Source organism: Chiroxiphia lanceolata, chromosome Z, assembly GCF_009829145.1.
Source record: "Chiroxiphia lanceolata isolate bChiLan1 chromosome Z, bChiLan1.pri, whole genome shotgun sequence".
Taxonomy (NCBI): Eukaryota; Metazoa; Chordata; class Aves; order Passeriformes; family Pipridae; genus Chiroxiphia; species Chiroxiphia lanceolata.
The window spans coordinates 32,692,026-32,711,158 of record NC_045671.1 but is presented as its reverse complement, the minus strand read 5'-3'; the positions used below and the strand labels follow the sequence as shown (position 1 = coordinate 32,711,158).

Sequence of the window (19,133 nt, the reverse complement as noted above, 5' to 3'; positions counted from 1 at the left end):
GCATTACTTATTAGCAAGAACTATCTCTACAGGGCAAATCAGTCAGTGGCCCCACTAGCAAAAAGAAGAAACACTGGATTTAGAACTTAACAGTGAACTTATATTTCATTTAGACATTCAGAAAACACCTAATCCCCAGCACATATTTGTGCTTTAAATATATCACAAGACCAGTCAGCCTTTAACTATTGTTCAATTATCACTTAGTAGTGAAAGATGTCACAACCCTCTCAGTTTCACTTATGTCTTCCCTCAGAATCACAACCATATCATCACTAAACATATTATTTCATGTCCTCACTACATTTTCAAAGTATTTGTGTTTTGAATATTCTTCAACACACCTGAAGTAGCTTAAGAACCATTTATCTGAGAATTCAAGTACAAAGAAAATCAATGTGCAGAACCTGAATTAGAAAAATAATCTATTTTCTTTCCCAAATTACATAAAACTAAAGTTCTGTAATACCTTACATAAATTAATAATAAAAATTAGGATATTAAGAGCTTGAAAATGTCCACATGTCTTCTGTAGTTGAACTAAGCTACAGAAATTACGTATACCTAAATGTTTGATATATTATGTATAAATATCTATGCCACAAGCTTCTGCTTATTTCAACATTACATCTGTGTTCCTAGCCTTAAATCAGAACCTTAAGTCTAGATGAAAAATCTGAAAGCATAACTGAATGTTTCAGGAAGCCAAATATTTAGTTAACTGCACAGTCCCTGAAGAGACCAGGCCCTGCATCTTCTACGAACCTGAGGATTCAGGTTGATCTCCAAGATATAGGTAGATACTGCATCTCTCAGCAACTTACTGTAGCCTGGTCTTCTCCCCAAGCAAGCCATAACTCATTTTTGCTTTAGGCTCTTCGGCCAGCAAGGCCTTTGACACCGTCTCCCACAGCATTCTCCTGGAAAAGCTGGCAGCCCATGGCTTGGACAGGGGCACTCTGTGCTGCGTTAGGAACTGGTTGGAGGGCCGGGCCCAGAGAGTGGTGGTGAACAGTGCTGCATCCAGTTGGCAGCCGGTCACTAGTGGTGTCCTCCAGGGATCAGTGTTGGGCCCAGTCCTGTTTAATATCTTTATCGATGATTTAGATGAGGGTATTGAGTCCATCATCAGTAAATTTGCAGATGACACTAAGCTGGGGGGGAGTGTCAATCAGCTGGAAGGCAGGAGGGCTCTGTAGAGGGACCTGGGCAAGCTGGAGAGTTGGGCTGATTGCAACAGGATGAGGTTCAACAAGGCCAAGTGCTGGGTCCTGCACTTTGGCCACAACAACCCCATGCAGCACTACAGGCTGGGGACAGAGTGGCTGGAGAGCAGCCAGACAGAGAGGGACCCGGGAGTTTGGATTGACAAGAAGCTGAACATGAGCCAGCAGTGTGCATAGGTAGCCAAGAAGGCCAATGGCATCCTGGCCTGGATCAGAACAGTGTGGCCAGCAGGTTCAAGGAAGTGATTCTTCCCCTGTACTCAGTACTGGTGAGGTCACACCTGGAGTACTGTGTCCAGTTCTGGGCCCCTCACTTCAAGAAGGATATTGATGTGCTGGAGCAGGTCCAGAGAAGGGTAACAAGGCTGGTGAAGGGACTGGAGCACAAGTCCTCTGAGGAGAGGCTGAGGGAGCTGGGTTGTTCAGCCTGGAGAAGAGGAGGCTCAGGGGAGACCTCATCGCTCTCCACAACTCCCTGAAAGGAGGTTGTAGCCAGGTGGGGGTTGGCCTCTTTTCTCAGGCAACTATCAGCAAGACAAGGGCCCTCAGCAAGAGGGCATGGTCTTAAGCTGTGCCAGGGGAGGTTTAGGTTAGATATTAGAAAGAATTTCTTTACAGAGAGGGTGGTCAGACATCGGAATGGGCTGCTCAGGGAAGTAGCGGATTCTCCATCCCTGGAGATTTTTAAGATGAGACTGGATGTGGCACTTAGTGCCATGGTCTAGTAACCACAGCGGTAGTGGATCAAGGGTTGGACTTGATGATCTCAAAGGTCCCTTCCAACCCAGCTGATTCTATGATTTTATGATTCTATGAATAACACTTCATAGAATGAAGTGACCAAGCTTCTGTCCTTTTTCACACCCTCCACTTCTGGCAGATCTACACTGCATATTTGCCCTAACACAGCTAAGTGTTGGTTGGGAACTGACTTGACTCCTGACCTCCAGACCTCTGGCAAAAGAAGCCATTTGCTTCTTTTGTAGCAAAGCAGTTTTTTCTTCTACAGTTTGTTTTACTTGTAAGGGCTTTATAGTGACTTTAATCCCAAGGGTATTGTTAATACAGCAATCACAGTTATTTATCACAGCCATATACTAATATTCCCATATCAGTACAGTGATCTTTGTTTTGCCAGAGCCTCCCTTTCCCTCTGCCACTGAACAACACCCTGTAGGCCGAGTATCTGCAGCTGACTGCCTCTACTCAGTGCAGAAAAACCAAGTTACAGCACTGCTGTTTTTATAAAACTACTCCATTGGGGTCAAGATATCACCCAGCGCAGATGAGTCATCTCTGCAGTTTTAGACATGGGAAAACAATTCACAGAGTAGAACTAGAGGAGGTGAGATTTATAGGAAACTTTACAGAGGACTCAAGAATAATTTACTTAACAGTCTTAGGGACTGGTTAAGTAAGTTTCATGCTCTGTTGTGAATATAAATAGTTAAAAACATATTACGTAATGGAGAGGATGTGATGTGTAGTACTTAATTAAAGCACTCATTACCAATGATTTTGACATTGCCTCTCACAGTACCTTTCTGGACAAATGTCTAGCATGCAACTAGGAAAGTCTATAACCTGTTGAATGAGAAATTGACAGATGGGTCCAGCTTATAGTAAATGGGGTTACAATCAGGCTGGCAGACAGTCACCCTAGAGGTTCCCCTGGGTTCAATTTTAGGGCAAGTGCTCCTTAGTGTTTTTATAAATTACCTGGACACAGAAATCAAAGGTAGATAAAAAGAAGTTTGCTGATATTACTAAAACAGGAGGAGCTGTGGACTCTCTAGAAGGTAGAAAGCCCTTATGGAGAGATGTGAATAAACTAGAAAGCTGGGCAATCACCAATCATTTGAACTTTAACAAGAGCAAGTGCTGGATTCTCTACCTGGAATGGGGTAATCCTGGTTATTCATACAAGCTGGGAGAGAAGAGCCTGGAAATCAGTCCCATGGAAAGATATGAGGGTTGATTGCAAGTTGAATCTGAGTCAGCAGTGCCCTGGCAGCCAGGAGGGCCAACCATGTCCTGGGGGGCATCAGGCAAAGCATCATCAGTTGGTCCCACTCTGCTCTGCATTGGTGAGGCCTCACCTCCCGTGTGCAGTTTTGGGCAGCTCAGTACAAGCAGGACATCAGACCGTAAGAGTGTGGTCATAGGAGGTGGTGAAAAGTCTTGAGGGCAAGACTTACAAGGAGCAGCTGAGCTCACTTGCTGGGAAGGTCATTATCTCAATGTCAACAATGGAAAGAAAAGGCTGTATACTAAGTCTATGGAGGAATTTATTGATTTTGAAACATCTGGGGTTTTATTACTTTGAAACATCGCAATTTTATTTATTGTTTTCCTAAAAGCTCCAGAACACTGAGGCAAATGATTTACTTGAAAATGTTTATTTAATGGACTTTTAAAGTAAACATTGGCCCCTGCATTTGTTGAAAGGTTTAGAATCATGAACCCAAAATTTCAAATCAAGAACAATACAAAACCAAAAATACAAACATTTTTTTAACTCATGCTTTTAATTCAGCCTCTCAGTATAATAATGGCCGACCTCATGACTTTTAAATGTTCACAGCTGATTATGCTATATATCAAAATAGCACTGCTTGTCTCATTAAACTATCATAATTTGCAACTTGGATATGCAACATAAAATACTAATCATCACTTCAGAAGCCACTTTCATCTCTTGATTTGTAGTAGGGTAATGCTCAGGTTAAGTTTGCTACAAAAAGCTTGCTGATATCTTTTCTCCTAGTATCCACATTCAACCCTTTATTTTCACATATATACAAGGGAAGCACCATTTCCAGATACTTTGCACTGGTCAAATAGTAACAATAGCTAGTCAATTTCTCTGGCCAACCACTGCATTGCTCAAAGAGGAACTTCAGATTGCCAAAGGCAGGATATCTACATCTAAGTATCTCCTACAGTGACACATGAAAAAACCAGACATATACACAAAAGCACATATCTCCTTTGTCTGAGTATAACATGCACATCCCTTATGGCTGGGAGTGCTTGATACATAATCATATACAGGTCTGTGAATAGGGATGCACCACAGTAATTTCATTGCTAGTTCCACAAGGACAAGTAAAGTAGAAGAACATAAAATGAAAAAGGCTTTGACGTCTATAGGGAGACTCTAATTGGATTCAAGAATTTTAAATTCATCTCCAAATGCAGAGAAGCAGAGACTGACAGATCTTTCTGCAGAGCATGAGGAGGTGAAATTAGCAGGAAAAGTGAAGGTTATGTAGACAGAAGAACTGCTATAAAAACAAATACATTTGTAGTGTAAAAAAAGGCAAGTACAAGTAATGTATTTTATATGGCTCCTGAGAGCTTCACAGTTCCTGAGAGAGGACAAGGACCAGAAGAGAGGAAGAGTAATTGCCACATACACATCACCTCAAAAGTAGACAACTGCCAAGACATCTGATAACAGGCAAAGCTGGGTTAGTTTCAGTGGGACAGCTACTTTTCATGACATGACTCAAGCAATCGAACTATAAAACTGTGCCTACCAAGTTAGTATATTTATATATTCAGTACGAAGGAAATGTATGGGGATTTGTATAAAGGATGTATTTGTCACAGTCTGGTTTTGTCCTCAGAGCAGCAAGGACACTAGCAGAAGGCTGGGTGTATATGTAGGAAGCCACTGGGATACTCCTATCTTTATAGTTATTTGCAGTATGAGCTATAGCAGTCTGAGGGGAAAGCAACAAATAAGCTGCAATGCAAACGAAGAATTGAAAGGCAATTAAATTTATGCAGTGTAGCTCTGATGAAGTGCATTGCTTTACTAGAAGTACCTAGAAATATAAGCCCCCAAAGGCCAGGAAGCATCATGCTCTCAGTTCTTCAGTGATGCAGAGTAAAGGGAGTTCTCATACTCACCTAAGATGTTAAAGTTTCTAATATTAGCTTTGCCTATTGAGTGTAGATTAAAGCCATCAGATTTTTCATTCCCACTGATTAACTGATCAACAGCAAAACCTCAGCTGGTAGGTCTATCTCATTTGAAAAGTGTAGTTTTAAAACAGTGTGTGTCAAATCACTGACAAGAGACAAATATGGCAGCTCGCAAGCACTGCACACTTGGGTAAATTAGCAAATCAGGAATTATACAGCATGCCTTGGCAGCAAGACCAGGGTAAGACAAGATCATATGCTACTCTAATCATTGGGTTCTGGTTGTATGAGGACAATGACTCCTATCAGCAAAAACCAAAGAGATATGTAACAGCAATAAACAATAAGATAAACAGATATTAGCCCTCAGGGCTGTGTCGACAATAGCTATCCTCTTTGGCATACCAAGAGATCATGAATTCAGTTTCCTCAGGAGCTTGCAGCTGTTTTTCCAGTGTCACAGCTTTGTCATATTGTTGAAACAAAAGTCATGCAAAGTAGGGAGAGGAATTCCCAGCAGAGCTTCCACTGACAGTGGAGGTCCTTTAGTTATGACAATTATACACTGCCTAGTTTATGGCTGGGTGCATACATAGTTAAGGATCCTTTACTTCTTAGGCCAACTATGGCAGATATGAAAGCTCACAATGGAGCACAGAAGTAGTTCCTCACCAGACTCCTGTGTTTGCATGATCCAAACCTAGGAGATGTGACCAATCAGTGCTGTACCGTGGTACTGAGTATCTCAGATCTGCTGAAGATGACACTCCTCGATGGCAAGACAGCAGTGTTACCGAGAGCACCAGTGAGTTTTTCAGGAGTTACATCCTGGTCTCTTAGTAGGTCATGTTTCTGTAACACTCCCCATGCAGGTCTGTGCCTCAGAGGATACAATCTAGTTCTTTAAAACATGATGAAGGTAAAGAAACCTGCTTTGCCACATCTGTTCACTACTACACTGTTTCTTAAAATACAGCCCTCTTGATCCATAAATCTACATGACCTCTTTTCTCTGTGGATGATGCTACTTTCCTTCTTGTATCTACCTACACCCTTGCTTGCAAAGTGAGTTAGTAGGAGCCAAGCAATTTACTAAATTTAAAACTCAAGTCAGCCCATCAGCTGAACATATAGCTTTTCACAGCTGTGTGAAAACAAAATTTTAAATATTCACATGGCATAGAAAAGCCCTCCTGGACCAGGAGGACTGCTTCCTGCAGTTTTCACAACCCTTTTGCACTGTGTGACTTTCCAACATAGACACTGCCTCAGAAGTTCAGGTCAGCTGCTGCATCACTCTATTGGAAAGCAAGCAAGAGGGAGGGGCACAAACGCGCACTGTCAAATACATGGCACACATTTTAAACTAGAACAGCTCTCAAGGGAGGTAAACTTTAAGGAAACAAAATAGCTCAGAGGAATTATTGACAGGTCTTCGCAATGCCCATCATCTGTCTGCTGCTATGTGTTGTTACCCCCTCAAAACTCTTAAGTTTTACAAACATATAGTTATAACAAAACACTAGGTTTTGCCCTTGATAGAACTGAAAATTTAAACCACAAAGCCAAGGCAATTCAGTAAAGAAGAAAAAAGGAGTCAGTACTACTATTTTTAAAACGTCTGGATTCTGTAACATCTCCTTAATGTTTTGGATTATATGCTGCTAAAATACTATTTAAAAAAAAAACAAAAACAAACAAACAAAAAGCAAACAACAAAAAACTCTGTTAAAAATTACTCCTGAACACTTAAGACAAAATAAATGACCAAAATACCCCAAAACAGCAGCATTTAGTCTGCAGAATGTTTTCTTGCTGCTGAATAAAGGCATATAGCACATACATTAGTGAATATCTCCTATTAACAACCAGGTCATCTCCACCGTACATTTGCCTGAAGTCTCCACAGAAGGAAAATACCAGCAAAATTTTTGTAAATGTTGGTTAGGCATCATAATTTAGAGCAGTTTTTAATAACAGGACTCTTGCTGTTTAAAAATAAATAAGGTATCAGCACAGAACGCAACATTTCCAGCCTGCAAACCAAACATGTTATTTCAGTAGAGCCAAGAAGTCACAATCATATTCACAATGAATGAATTCCTTAAGTCTTAGCTCCTTGGTCACATTGAGATGGTGCAGAGGAAACAAGCTCACAAACCCCACCATAAATTCCTCAGATGTCAAAGGCTGGCATGGAACAAGAGCCAAAAGTCACATTTTCTGCTCTCCTGGTCACTTTGTAGCAGAAACGTGAGAAGAGAAATGGGTGCAGAAGAGTGCACTGCAGACCTTTTCCTCCTAGCACAGGCTTGGGAAGGTTGGGGCAGAAAACAAAAGTTGCTGTAAATATGCTTTATTTTCTCTCTCTCTTCCTCCCCCCCCTTTCACTCCTCCCTGGGATATTTTGTTAGAGACTTAGGCTTATTTGTGACAGGATAGGAGAGACTTCCTATATGTTTCCCTCAACACTTCCCCATAGCTTAGCATTGGGCAGCTAGAAATGGCTACTTTCTTCTTAAATGTATAGAAACTAACCTCCAAGGCAAGCCCATGCAAGCAAAAACAGGGCAACAGCATTTCAAAGCATTTTCAGCTCTCACATGGGAATACTAGGAAGAAAGTTGGCAGTAGCTCATCCATGCTTCTTAGTGCTGCTAAGCTTCAACATTTCACATCTTAAATCTATAACCACAAGCTCAGTCACTCTCAAAGACAACAGTGGATACTTTGAGCCAGGAAAGGGACACCCCACACACTTGATGACTTCTGACAGTGATACAGACACAGTGTGCTGTCCTACCATGATGCAGCATGATGTTGCATTATAGAAAAAAAAATCATCATATTCTTTATATGCTCTTCTGTTAAGTTCTCAGTGTAGTGCTAATAAAATTACTAATACACAGCATGCAAATTCAACATCTGGACACACTCTTCCCTCTTGCTGGCTCCCTCCTACCTGTTCCATCACATGATCTCAGAAGCCCTAAGTTTCAAGCTCTGGTTCAGCCATCCATAGGGATGTTGCTTGTACTCCTGATTTGATCTTCATTCTTTAACAAAAAGTTCATTTGACATCGATGGTTTCTTCCCCAGCTGCTTAATTTAGCTTCCCAATTTTTATTTTATTACAAGACAATTAATACAGCATTTAAAGGAAATACATTTTTCCATAACAATAGTTTATAAAGGTTTTAAAGAAATATCAGGAGAAAATCAGAAAAAAAAGTCTGCAGCAGTGAATCTGTTTGTAGGTCAAAAATTTTCCCTGGACACACATGTAGTTAATGTGCAAACAGAAATGAGAAAAATATGGAACTAGAATAGGATGTTTTATTGCAGCTTCATTAAATTTTCAAATCTCTTTTGCTCCTATGTGCTGTGCAAGAAGACAGAGAAAGTCTTTCACAAGCGACAAGATAAAACAGTACCATATCTGTGTGTCTCTAGGGAAGCTTTCAAATATGCTCAAGAAGACTGCCTTCATGTTATAAAAGTTGGCAGAAATCCAATATAGCTGATTTTAATGTATGTTTTGGGAAGTGGTCTTGAGATGAGAGGAGTAAATCAGCAATTACCATACCAGAACCCAAATTACAGCAACAGAAATGAGGGTAAGGCCAGCCCTTGGGCATCACTGAGTTTACTCCTATAGCCTGGTAGATATTTTCAAATCTAATTCCATCCACATTCCAATTTGTTTTTATCTCAGGTAATTATTTTCTTATTAAAATAGATTCTGCAGTGGAACCAGTAGGCCTCAGTCAGAAATTCAACCCAAGCATGCTTGGCTGCTTTCTTGTCCAGTACATTTAGGTTGTAAATCAAGAAACAAGACAGTCAAAACTCATCTCCTGAAGTTGAGGCTTTTGAGACGTCAAGCGCCACAACCACACATATGTCCAGAGATTTACATTCTTCCAAGGAAGAAGAATATATACATAATTTACGATATGCACTGAGCAGCAGAGAGCAGAAGAGTAGCTCCTTTTGTACAGATGTACTGAAACTCTTGTCTAAGTATGCAGTAATGCTTTCTCACATTAAAGAAACAGGGTCTCCCACCTCCCTCAGAGTTATAGAGAAGCAAGACAAACTTGGACAATCTTGACTTTTATCTTGAAAGGCCATACATCTGTATAGCCAGTAAGTGTTACTGCATTCTGCCTTTGCAGCCTGACTATGTACTTTCAGTCACTCACAGCACCCTAGGCACCAGCACAGACGTCACAGCACTACAGGGAGCCCCAGGAATAGGCTAATCCAGAGTTCAGCTTCTGCCTGGGAGAGTTTTGAGCTTCACTTGACTGTTTGAATGAGTCATCAACTTGAAGCAGGGACTTTGCTGATCAAAATCTAGCAGAACTTTGGCAGTCAGCACTGGGGAGACTTTCCACGTGCAAAACATAAAGTTTTGGGAACACTGTCGTCTTTCTCTTGGACTGGAACAATACACAGTACCACTGTTTCCAGATCAGAAACTGAAGATCCTTGAAATAGGTTAATGAAGCAGGAAATACCAAGTGCTAGCTTCATTCAGTAACATCTGCCATTCCTTCTGCCTCTAGTCAGTCATCCATACATACAGTAGAGAATTTACCTCTGCTCAGTTCTCAGGAATTCCTGTTGTGGACCTCCACAGTCTTTTATCCTCACATATCTTCCTTTTTGGTATATTACTCCAGCAGAATACCCTCCAGAGGCTGTAGAGCTTTGGTGTCTTATTTCAAGTGTTACAGGTTTTTTGGTTCCTAAAAATATTGTTGAACATTCTTCATGCCTCAGTTTTGTTTTAAAAGTTCTTAATTCCCTTCATAACAGTGGAAAACAAAATCAAATTCCATTAATTCCTGGCCAGTGTAAGAAATGGCATGAAACAATCAACAGAATACTCAATTAGGACCTCCCTCTAAGTACTGAAACCTCCTTTCTCTTCAACTGAAGCAAGACTCGGTTCTAACTAACTGTGCTTGTATGACAAAGGTAGGATTCCCAGAGAAATACAAATCCACCTGATGAATTAGTTGAGAAAAACACACTAACTGGTCATCTCTAATGCCTTAACCAATTCTGTGCACTTTCTTGCAATGGAAGGATGTGCCTTAAGCGTGATGTCCTCAAATCCCTTTCCAAACAAAATCAATTAAGTTGAAAAGCTGTTCTTCTACTCGCTGAAAGAAACCCATCCATTGCAGAATTATAACTGTAAAATTGCAGCACTTCAAATTCAGCCCATAGATTAACTTTCCAAGACAGATAAGTGACTCATCGGGAAAGGCAAACACTTTTTTGACATTTGTACATTATGAATTATTAACTGGTTTGCTGCATCTAGATTGATTTTGCATGAACAGGAATTTCTGGCACATACCTTGAAGCTGAAAAGTGTACAGACTGGAACAGAACTCAGCAAAACTATCTAATTGGCTAGTGCTGCTTTAAAGAGCAAGTCCTGTCAGTATACTTAAAGTCATAAAGATGAAATCAACAATAATTGGCAGAAAATTTTCTTTCTGGAGAAAAAAATACAACTTTCGTCTTGTTTGGAACATGTTATGCTATCCTATTTCATTGTGGTTGCACTCTTCCCCCCAGAAGCAGAACAAAAGTAATGTCTAGCGCTTAAGAACACTTTAAACTGGAAAATAAATTGTGTCCTCATTTTTTTTGCTCAATACTCACCAAATTTCTTAACACAAATATGAAAAACAAGGCCTACCTCAAAATGCTTAGATAAACTGTTCACATTTAAAGACCTTTTGCAGTCAACAGAGACTGGAATTTAGGCAATGGAAAAGAATAACATTTGATATATAAAACCACAAATTACTAAAAATAGGAACTGAAATTCCCAAAACTATGAAGAAGGCAGAGGTAGATGTAAATATTTTAACAGTGTGAAGTGTTCTGCTGCCATCAAAATAGAGGGGGAAAAGGGGGGCAAAGACAACATTTTTCTCTATTTTAGAACTTCTGCTTATGAAGGATTCAGTATAGTATCCCCTTTTCACAGCCCGATGAAAATTACATCAATGCTGACAAGGATCCCAACTAGTGGCACCTACCTGTTCTGAAACACATGTGCATTCAATTCACCAGCCCTCCCCCAGTGACAGGCCCATTAGCTGAACCAGTGGCTGAATTTCTTGTTCTTTCAGGAGCCCCTCTGGCATGACATGAAACAGCCTTTAGAGGCTGCCACTAGCAAGGTTATACTGCTGCTGCCTCAGCAGCACCTTTGCTGGGATCAAATAATACTTTTTTTTGGCAATAGGCAAAGAAAGTAAGAGCAAACTGCTGCCCCTTGGTGTGAACCATGAGATGCTGCAACAACTACTTCACTACAATTTCAGTCTACAAAATAGAAAATTTTTTTTCAAAGCTCTTTAGTTATAAAGATATGGCTTCCATCACAGACATGAGAGCATCATCACTACTACATCAAGTACAACTACATATCCATGAATCACTCTGTTCAGCTCCACCACAGTGGTTTCCATTCACAGTAAACTTCAAACAACCACTTAAGATTTTTAATTTTCTGCCATGCAGGTCTGTAGAGCCTCCATGAAGTGAAAGCTTGCGAAAAATGTTAGCACAGTAAATATGAATTTCCCTCTTTTTTTTCTCTGCTTTGACAGAAACAAAAACAACTCTTAGCACTTCTATGATGGACTGGATGGATTCCTGTGACATGTGCTATAACCTCAGATTATAAAAAAGCTACTATTTTGCCTCCAAGATTAAGTGTAGGATTAGGTAAGAACCAAAGGCTAGGTAATTCTGCCATAGCAAACATCATCACAATAATACCATGTTGTAGCTTGGCTTTCTTTCATCTAATGATATTACATATTTATTATCATAAATATCATATACTTAAGAAAGGATCAGCACCACCACTGTCCATCAAGGGCCACTACATGAGAAGAAATTAAGAACGAGAGTCACAGAAATTTCTGGAAAGAAGCAAAAGGGAGAGTTTTTTGTTCTAGGAGAAAAGGTTGTGTGGAGGATATTTTGGCTGCCCTTGAGCATACCACAGACTTTCACTGAGAAGAGGGCCATGAGCCTGCTTCATCAGGGCATTTCCCACTAAATGCTGTCCATACAGTTTCTCTTCAGATGTATTCACAGAGTGGTAACAGCTCCTTATGGCCCGCAAAGCAGATTTTCAACTCCTCCCCTCCTTTTGAGCTTATAAAAGTCAAAGATTTCACTGGCACTCTACTAGGTTATGACAATGTTCAAGATTCTTGACCCTCCACCCTTCACAAGAAATGTGTAAGATCAACCCAGCATCACCCTCAATTTTTAGTTGACAGCGACATAAAACTACAGAATCTCCTGCGCAGTAACCTCTGCAAAATCTGTTTTGATTAAACCTGCTTATGCTGCTTCAGCACTTTTCTGAAGCATGCTATCAATCAGTATGCTAGTCACGAGGGCACATTTAAAAATTAAAGACACTGTTTTGCATGAATGACCAAGAGCAGCCAGTTCTTCCTTGCTGTGTAACACTTCCAGTTAAAATGGAAGTCAAGATTTGAAACAAAAATCTGATGCAGGCTGTGTTTTGAGCACAGCATCCACAGGTATTCTTTGATTCCAGAGATTGCTGGGAGAAAATTTACAGATGTGTGTCATTCAGGGCTCCAGCTTTTATATACTCATACTTACATAAAAACATAAAGTGCACACATCAAAGTGGAAAGATACTATGATTACAGATGCTTGAGAAATCCTCAACAAAAAAAAAAATTACCTTTTTTGCACACAAAGAAGCAGTTCCTTCAATCAGATTCAGAAACAGGGTTTTTAACTGAAGCAAACTGTTTAAGCCATCAACAACTCAGAAAGGTTACAAAGTATCCAACTAAAGGGCAATTTAGATTAAAGTCAATTTTTCATCCTTTCAATTATGTAATATCAATAAAAGGACACATGGGAATTATGCCAAATGTGAACAACGTATCTGGCAATCAAGTTAGAGCGTACAAACCGAAGGAATTTCCCTACCTGCAGTGGAAATAACTCCCTCCACAGCTAAGTGAATATTTTTCCCAAAAATAGTCTTTATTTTCAGATCAAAAATTTGCTCCCTTTCCTTGACCTCAAAAAGTACCACTTTGTACTGAGAGACACCAACAGACTGTTCTGGTGCATGCCTCTTAAGAGAGGTTTCTAGCAGCCTGTTGGGGCACTATCCTCAGAGCCACACCGGCCTGCAAATGACTCTCCTTCCTCCTTCCTCAGCTTGCTCACAAGTTTTCACACCACATGAGAAGGCAGTTCATTAAGTTCGACATAGCAACAAAAAGTGCAGCATTCCCACTAGGAAAAATACAGTATTGTCCAACTTCCCAGACCAACTCCTATATTTACCTACAAAGACACAAACTGACCATAATTTGGTGGATGAGGCTGAGAGGAAACATGGGAAAGAGATAAGCAGACCTACTGTGAGTCTAGCTTCAATCACAGTCAGCTGGAAAAGACAGGTGATGCCCTATCACTGGAAAAGCCTAGCCTGCACACACACACAGATCCCACTCAACACTGTGGGACAGTCAGGAATATATTCTGAATACAAGGTTGCCAGGGATTTAGGAAAATATTGATAACATGGAACAGTAACAATTGGTTAGTTGCAGTTTAAGAGTCTAGCAAGTGTATAAATCACTTCATATGTAAAGAAAGATTGCTTCACATATTCCAGTTAAAAACATTTTACATACTTCTGACCAAGGAATTAAAAAAACATTCAGAGAGATTAATTATAGTATAGAAATCGTTTGACCAGGAGATTAATTTCCATCATACTCATATTCCTACTGATTTCAATGGAACTGCTCCAAGTTTGTGGTGATGCATATGTTCAGAACATTTCTGCGTTTTATGATAATAAGCAGACATTCTGTCAGGACACTTTCTAAACAGATTATCAATGTTTTCAAACTCAACCTCAACCATGCCTCAACCCTAATGTTCTCTTTTTTTACAAATGAACCTAGGTAGACAGCTCTGAATCAATGCAGAATTCCTATGAAAGCCACAGAATTTCATGGGTAATAGCATAGCAAGGCAGGAGTTTCATTTGCTTCTTATTAGTCACCAGGGTCATTCTCTTACTGGGCAATTCACAGGCTGCCTTGTCAAAGAGGGAAGCACAGTACTTTCCACCTAAAAGTCAGGGCATCTAACAAGCTACTGAAAATGATAAGTGGAGTGGAAGTAATTTCTTCAGATGTTTCTTTCAGTATCAAACCTTTTTCTCTATAAAACTGTATAAACTGGTTAATTTTGTCTTGGTGTTGAGACAAATTAAATCATGTTGTATCAAAAAAAGGAGAATACAGTGGCAGGAAATAAACAGGCTTTTAAATATTACAGGCTTCTGGTTCAAATCACCACATTCAGATTACTATTTAAATGTCAGTCACATTTATTCAGTGGTTTCCAGGGGAACATTGGATGCGGCCATTCCAAGAATTTTTGTTCTTTTCTTTCCCTATGAAATTATTACTTTCTGAAAGCTTAGTTTTGACTATGTCTCACAAGAACCATATTATGCAATGAAAGCACTGATGTGGAAACAAAGCTCATGCTATTTTAAAACAACTCTATTTAAATGCCCCAGACTGTCAAACTGGTATCACCCATAGGGATTGCGGTAGTTTAAAACTGTACAGAAACCTGTAGAAGCAATATTCTCCCAGTCACATTGACGCAGCACCAACGGAAAGGAGTCTGCATGCCTAAATAAAAGGGACCATTTGGCGGCACAGCATTTGGTTGCTCATTTCTGGAAAAGCACTCTTTAGTGCAAACTTCTTAACTCCAGGATGTCTTACAGATTTGCAGCAGCACAGTTAACATTCAAATGGGGTTATTTCTCCTTCTTAGGTGCTCTGTGGATAATAGAATTAAATGAATAATCTAACCTGCTCCATACTGGTCAATCTAGCATCTTGCAATTCTGTATTAATGTCACAACTTCCAGACTCACCCTGCTTTTACAAAGTCAGGTATAGTTCTTCTAAACTTCGTGATGCTGCACAGAGGTAAAACCATAAACGTTTTCCTGAAAGGCAGAAGGGTGAACACACCACTCATTCTAGAAGGCGCAAAGTATCCTCCTGCTTTTCAATGACTCACTGCTGTTGCAGTTGGTGCATGGAATTTGACAGGCATTAAGTTCTTCAGCACGGCTTCTGAAGTGGCAATACTTCATGCAGGTTAGTTGGACATATTACAAGTCAAAGAACTATGAATGAAAATAAAATGCCTACATTGTATAAAACAATGTGGAAGTCATAATATTTTAAGTTGATTTATGGAAAGAAGACTTCTGAATGAAACAAAACCTTTTCTATAACATTTAAATTGTATCACAAATTTATACTTCTCACTGGAATGGTATTATGTATTAATAATATTGTACACTCATAAACTCTACTTGTTTACAGGGTACTATTGTTACAACAAGAATAATAGCATTAAAGATAGAAAGAAATTAAACCAGAGAATTCAAGACTTTACAATGCTAAACTGGGTTAAAGGACACAGCAAGCTGAGAAATGATGAGAAATAACTTGTTCCTGATATGAATTAAGACTCTCTTATGACAGCACATCATATACATAAACATGAGTAAGAACCAAATTAATAATTCAGAATTTTTAAAACTACCAATTTGTTTGGTTCTATTTGGGAAGCTTCATTCACACCGACAATCCATATTTCAACTGGGGGTTAATCACTAGCTAAAGAATTACTCCCTAGATCAAGGTTATCACAGCTAAATCCTGGATTTCTCACCCATACTGCAAGCAATCCAATAAACAGTTTTGTCTTGCAACATACTTGTGAGTCATTCTCATACACGAATGTGTATTCATGGCCTGCATGAAACAAGCTGTGAAAGTCAAGGCTGAGGCCAAAAATCCCTAGGTCATCAGATGCCAGGCTGCTAAATCTGGCATCAGAGACTTAATATTTTGTTTCCAGACAGCTAAAACTCTTCCTTCCTTCCAGATGACAGTGTTGCTGACAATCAGTGTGAGAGTGTCATCTGAAGGACAAAACAGCACGCACAGACCTTTCACACTATGCTCCCGGAAAAAAAGATGTTTATCTCTGCTGCTGCAGATGCATTCTCATTAGCTTACAATAATGGAGAACCGAGACTTCTAGTATCCACAGGTGAACTTCAGCTTGCCTCCTTCTTAAATGTGGATGACATAGACACTGAAATTCTTATTTTCAGTACCAGAACTCAGTGCAGTAATGATGATTCCTAGCCTTCTGATGGCACTGCAGGCAGCAGCAGTAGAAACAACAAGAGTAGTAGCAGCAGATGGGTGCTGCAGGGTGGGCTCAGACACCCCTAACTGCTCCTTACTGATCTGTTCGGAGTACAGCAATTTTCTTGTGAGACTTATTTTACCAATGATGCAACACAATCTGGCACTAAAAGTGAGATACAATGTCATTCAGTGCCTGCATGTGCCTATGCTGGAACTTGACATAACCTATTGCATTCAGAGTCATAATCATAGAATCATAGAATCAACTGGGTTGGAAAAGACCTCCAAGATCATCAAGTCCAACCCTTGATCCAACATCACCATGGTTACTAGACCATGGCACTAAGTGCCACATCCAGTCTCATCTTAAAAACCTCCAGGAACAGTGAATCCACCATCTCCCTGGGCAATCCATTCCAATGTCTGATTACTCTCTCTGTAAAAAATTTCTTCCTAATATCCAACCTAAACTTCCCCTGGCACAGCTTAAGATCGTGCCCTCTTGTCCTTCTGCTGGTTGCCTGGGAGAAGAGACCGACTCCCACCTAGAACATAATAGGTACTGGTGTAACTGCCAGGTATTGAAAATCAGAATTTGGACAAATAATCATATTAAGGATCATTCTTTCAGGGAACATCTCCCCATATTGCACAAGAGATGAGATGAAAGAGATGCATGAGAAGGAGAAATACATGGGTGTTGAAAAGCATAACAGCAGAATGTATCTCGTGTGCCTGCACCTACAGACTGTTTGCAGTGACCTGCATGACAGACTGCTTGCAGTGACCAAGACTGCTACCTCAAGATGCCTGCAATAGCAATTAGTAGAAACTAACTGGAGATTTTGTATTTAGTTGCAAACCAAAAAAAGGCATATTGCACAGATCTTGATGTCAGATCTCTAAATCCAAAGCAGTTCTCTTGATGTCTATGAAACCATTTTAGATTTTTGCCCAAAGCACGCTGATTCAGGAATTGCACCCTTGCAGACAATAACACACAGACTTTGTATTATGAAATAACTCGAAGGCTGGTGGAACATCCACCCTGACCTTCCTGCAATATCACACCATTCCTAAAGCAACAGAACCAAACTTCATTATTCGGATTTCAGCTGTAGTCTAGACCCAGAAAACAAAAAGGTCATATTTATTGCTCTTTTCCCAAAGTCAGGAATGCGTATGGAAACACAGTGCATAGCCCTCGGTAGGGAAGGTTCGAGGGCCACAGTGGGTATTTGCCCCAGCAGCCACCCCCGTGGACTCCAGGCGGAGAGGACAGGGCATCCCAGCAGCTGCTCCTGCACCCCGGCAGATCCTGCCCGCTGCCGCAGCGCGGACGGGGCTGGGCAGGGGGGCGGCCCTCCGCAGCCGTGCACCGCGCACCCATGGACATCCGAGCAGACCCACCCCCTTCCGTGCACATCCACTACGCAAAACCCTTCACGCTCACGCGGAGCCGTGACCCACTGGCGCACCACGCACACCCGTGCAGACGCTCACACCGCCTCGCACGCACGCTCATCACGCACGACCGGCCACAACATCCGCGACCCACTCGCCGTGCACTCGAGTGGAAATCCGTGCACAGGGCGCCCAGCACACACCTGCACGTACCCGTGCCCGCCCATGCACAGGCCGGTCGTAGCCCAGCGCATCGCGGCGGCACCGACTCACGCGCGGGGAGGGGGCGCGGTACCTGCGTGGCTTTGTGGAACTGTTTCTTCAGCCCGGCCACCGACATGGCGAGGGCGGCGCGCTGCAGCCGTGCGGAGCGAGCCGAGCCGAGGCGAGCCGCAGAGGTCCCGCCGCCGCTCAGCCGGGGCGCTCTCGCTGCCTCCCGCACCAGCGCCCGGCGCAGGCTGTCAGGCGGCGGTGCCGGGGCGCTGTGACGTCAGGGCGGGACGCACCGCCTCCTGCCCGCCCCCGCCGGGCAGGTGTCCCCATACGAGCAGCTCCGCGGCTCGCGGGGCCCCGCAGCGCCGCCGCTGTACCGCCGCTGCTGCACTACCGCCGGCCCGGGTACCCTGCTCCGCACCCCCGCCTGTCCCCTCGTTCGGTGGGCAGCTCTCACACACGCGCGTCCAGCGGTGGAACCCGCTCTCGTCCCGTGCGGACACTCTCGGGGGGAGCACTCCTGCCCCGCCGCGTCCGTCTGGGTTATGGGCGTAGGGCTTCTCAGTCCTCCCCTCCCTGCGCGGACCTCGCCTCAGCGTCCTACCCGGCAGGGAGCGGGACGCCTGTACCCGCGGGACATCATCCGCGGAAATTGGCGGAGCAGTAATGAGGGCAAGAGAGGAAAGCGGTAGCAGAGGGAATATCAACGTGGTCCAGATTCCTGAAGAAACATTTCTAGCCACTGTCATGCCAGTGTCTAGCCAGACATGCCAGTGTTTTTGTGCCTGATCGTGCCTCGTTGGATGGTAGTCGAACCCCGGCTAATTGGGATCCCGCAATAAGTGCTGTTTTCTTCTTTCATCACAATGTCAGTGGTGCATAGAAAAGCAGATCTAAAGCCTGCCCATTCCAGCCTGCTGGTGTGGCTGTTGGCTGGAGAGCCTAAAACCCAGATAAAAGTCACGTACTTTAGCAGTTCAGTGTTATAAGCACTAGCAGAACAGTAATTAGTAATTATTAGGCTCTGCCAGCAAAAGACTAAACA

General features: G+C 41.9%; 1 protein-coding gene and 1 long non-coding RNA gene across 2 annotated transcripts in view; both read right to left on the bottom strand.

The window, feature by feature from the left end:
• SH3GL2 (SH3 domain containing GRB2 like 2, endophilin A1) overlaps positions 1–18,355 on the bottom strand; it is a 98,937-nt gene extending 80,582 nt beyond the window's left edge. The window contains exon 1 of the mRNA XM_032676094.1: positions 18,171–18,355. Within this exon, the coding sequence (XP_032531985.1) occupies positions 18,171–18,215 (45 nt within the window). The 5' untranslated portion in view covers positions 18,216–18,355. The remainder of the gene's footprint in view (positions 1–18,170) is intronic.
• On the bottom strand, positions 14,953–15,248 carry LOC116780780. The gene is made up of 2 exons (XR_004354620.1): positions 15,172–15,248; positions 14,953–15,073 (listed from the first exon to the last, which is right to left on the bottom strand). It is a non-coding gene; the product is annotated as an uncharacterized LOC116780780 (long non-coding RNA).
• Positions 18,356–19,133: the final 778 nt, after the last annotated feature.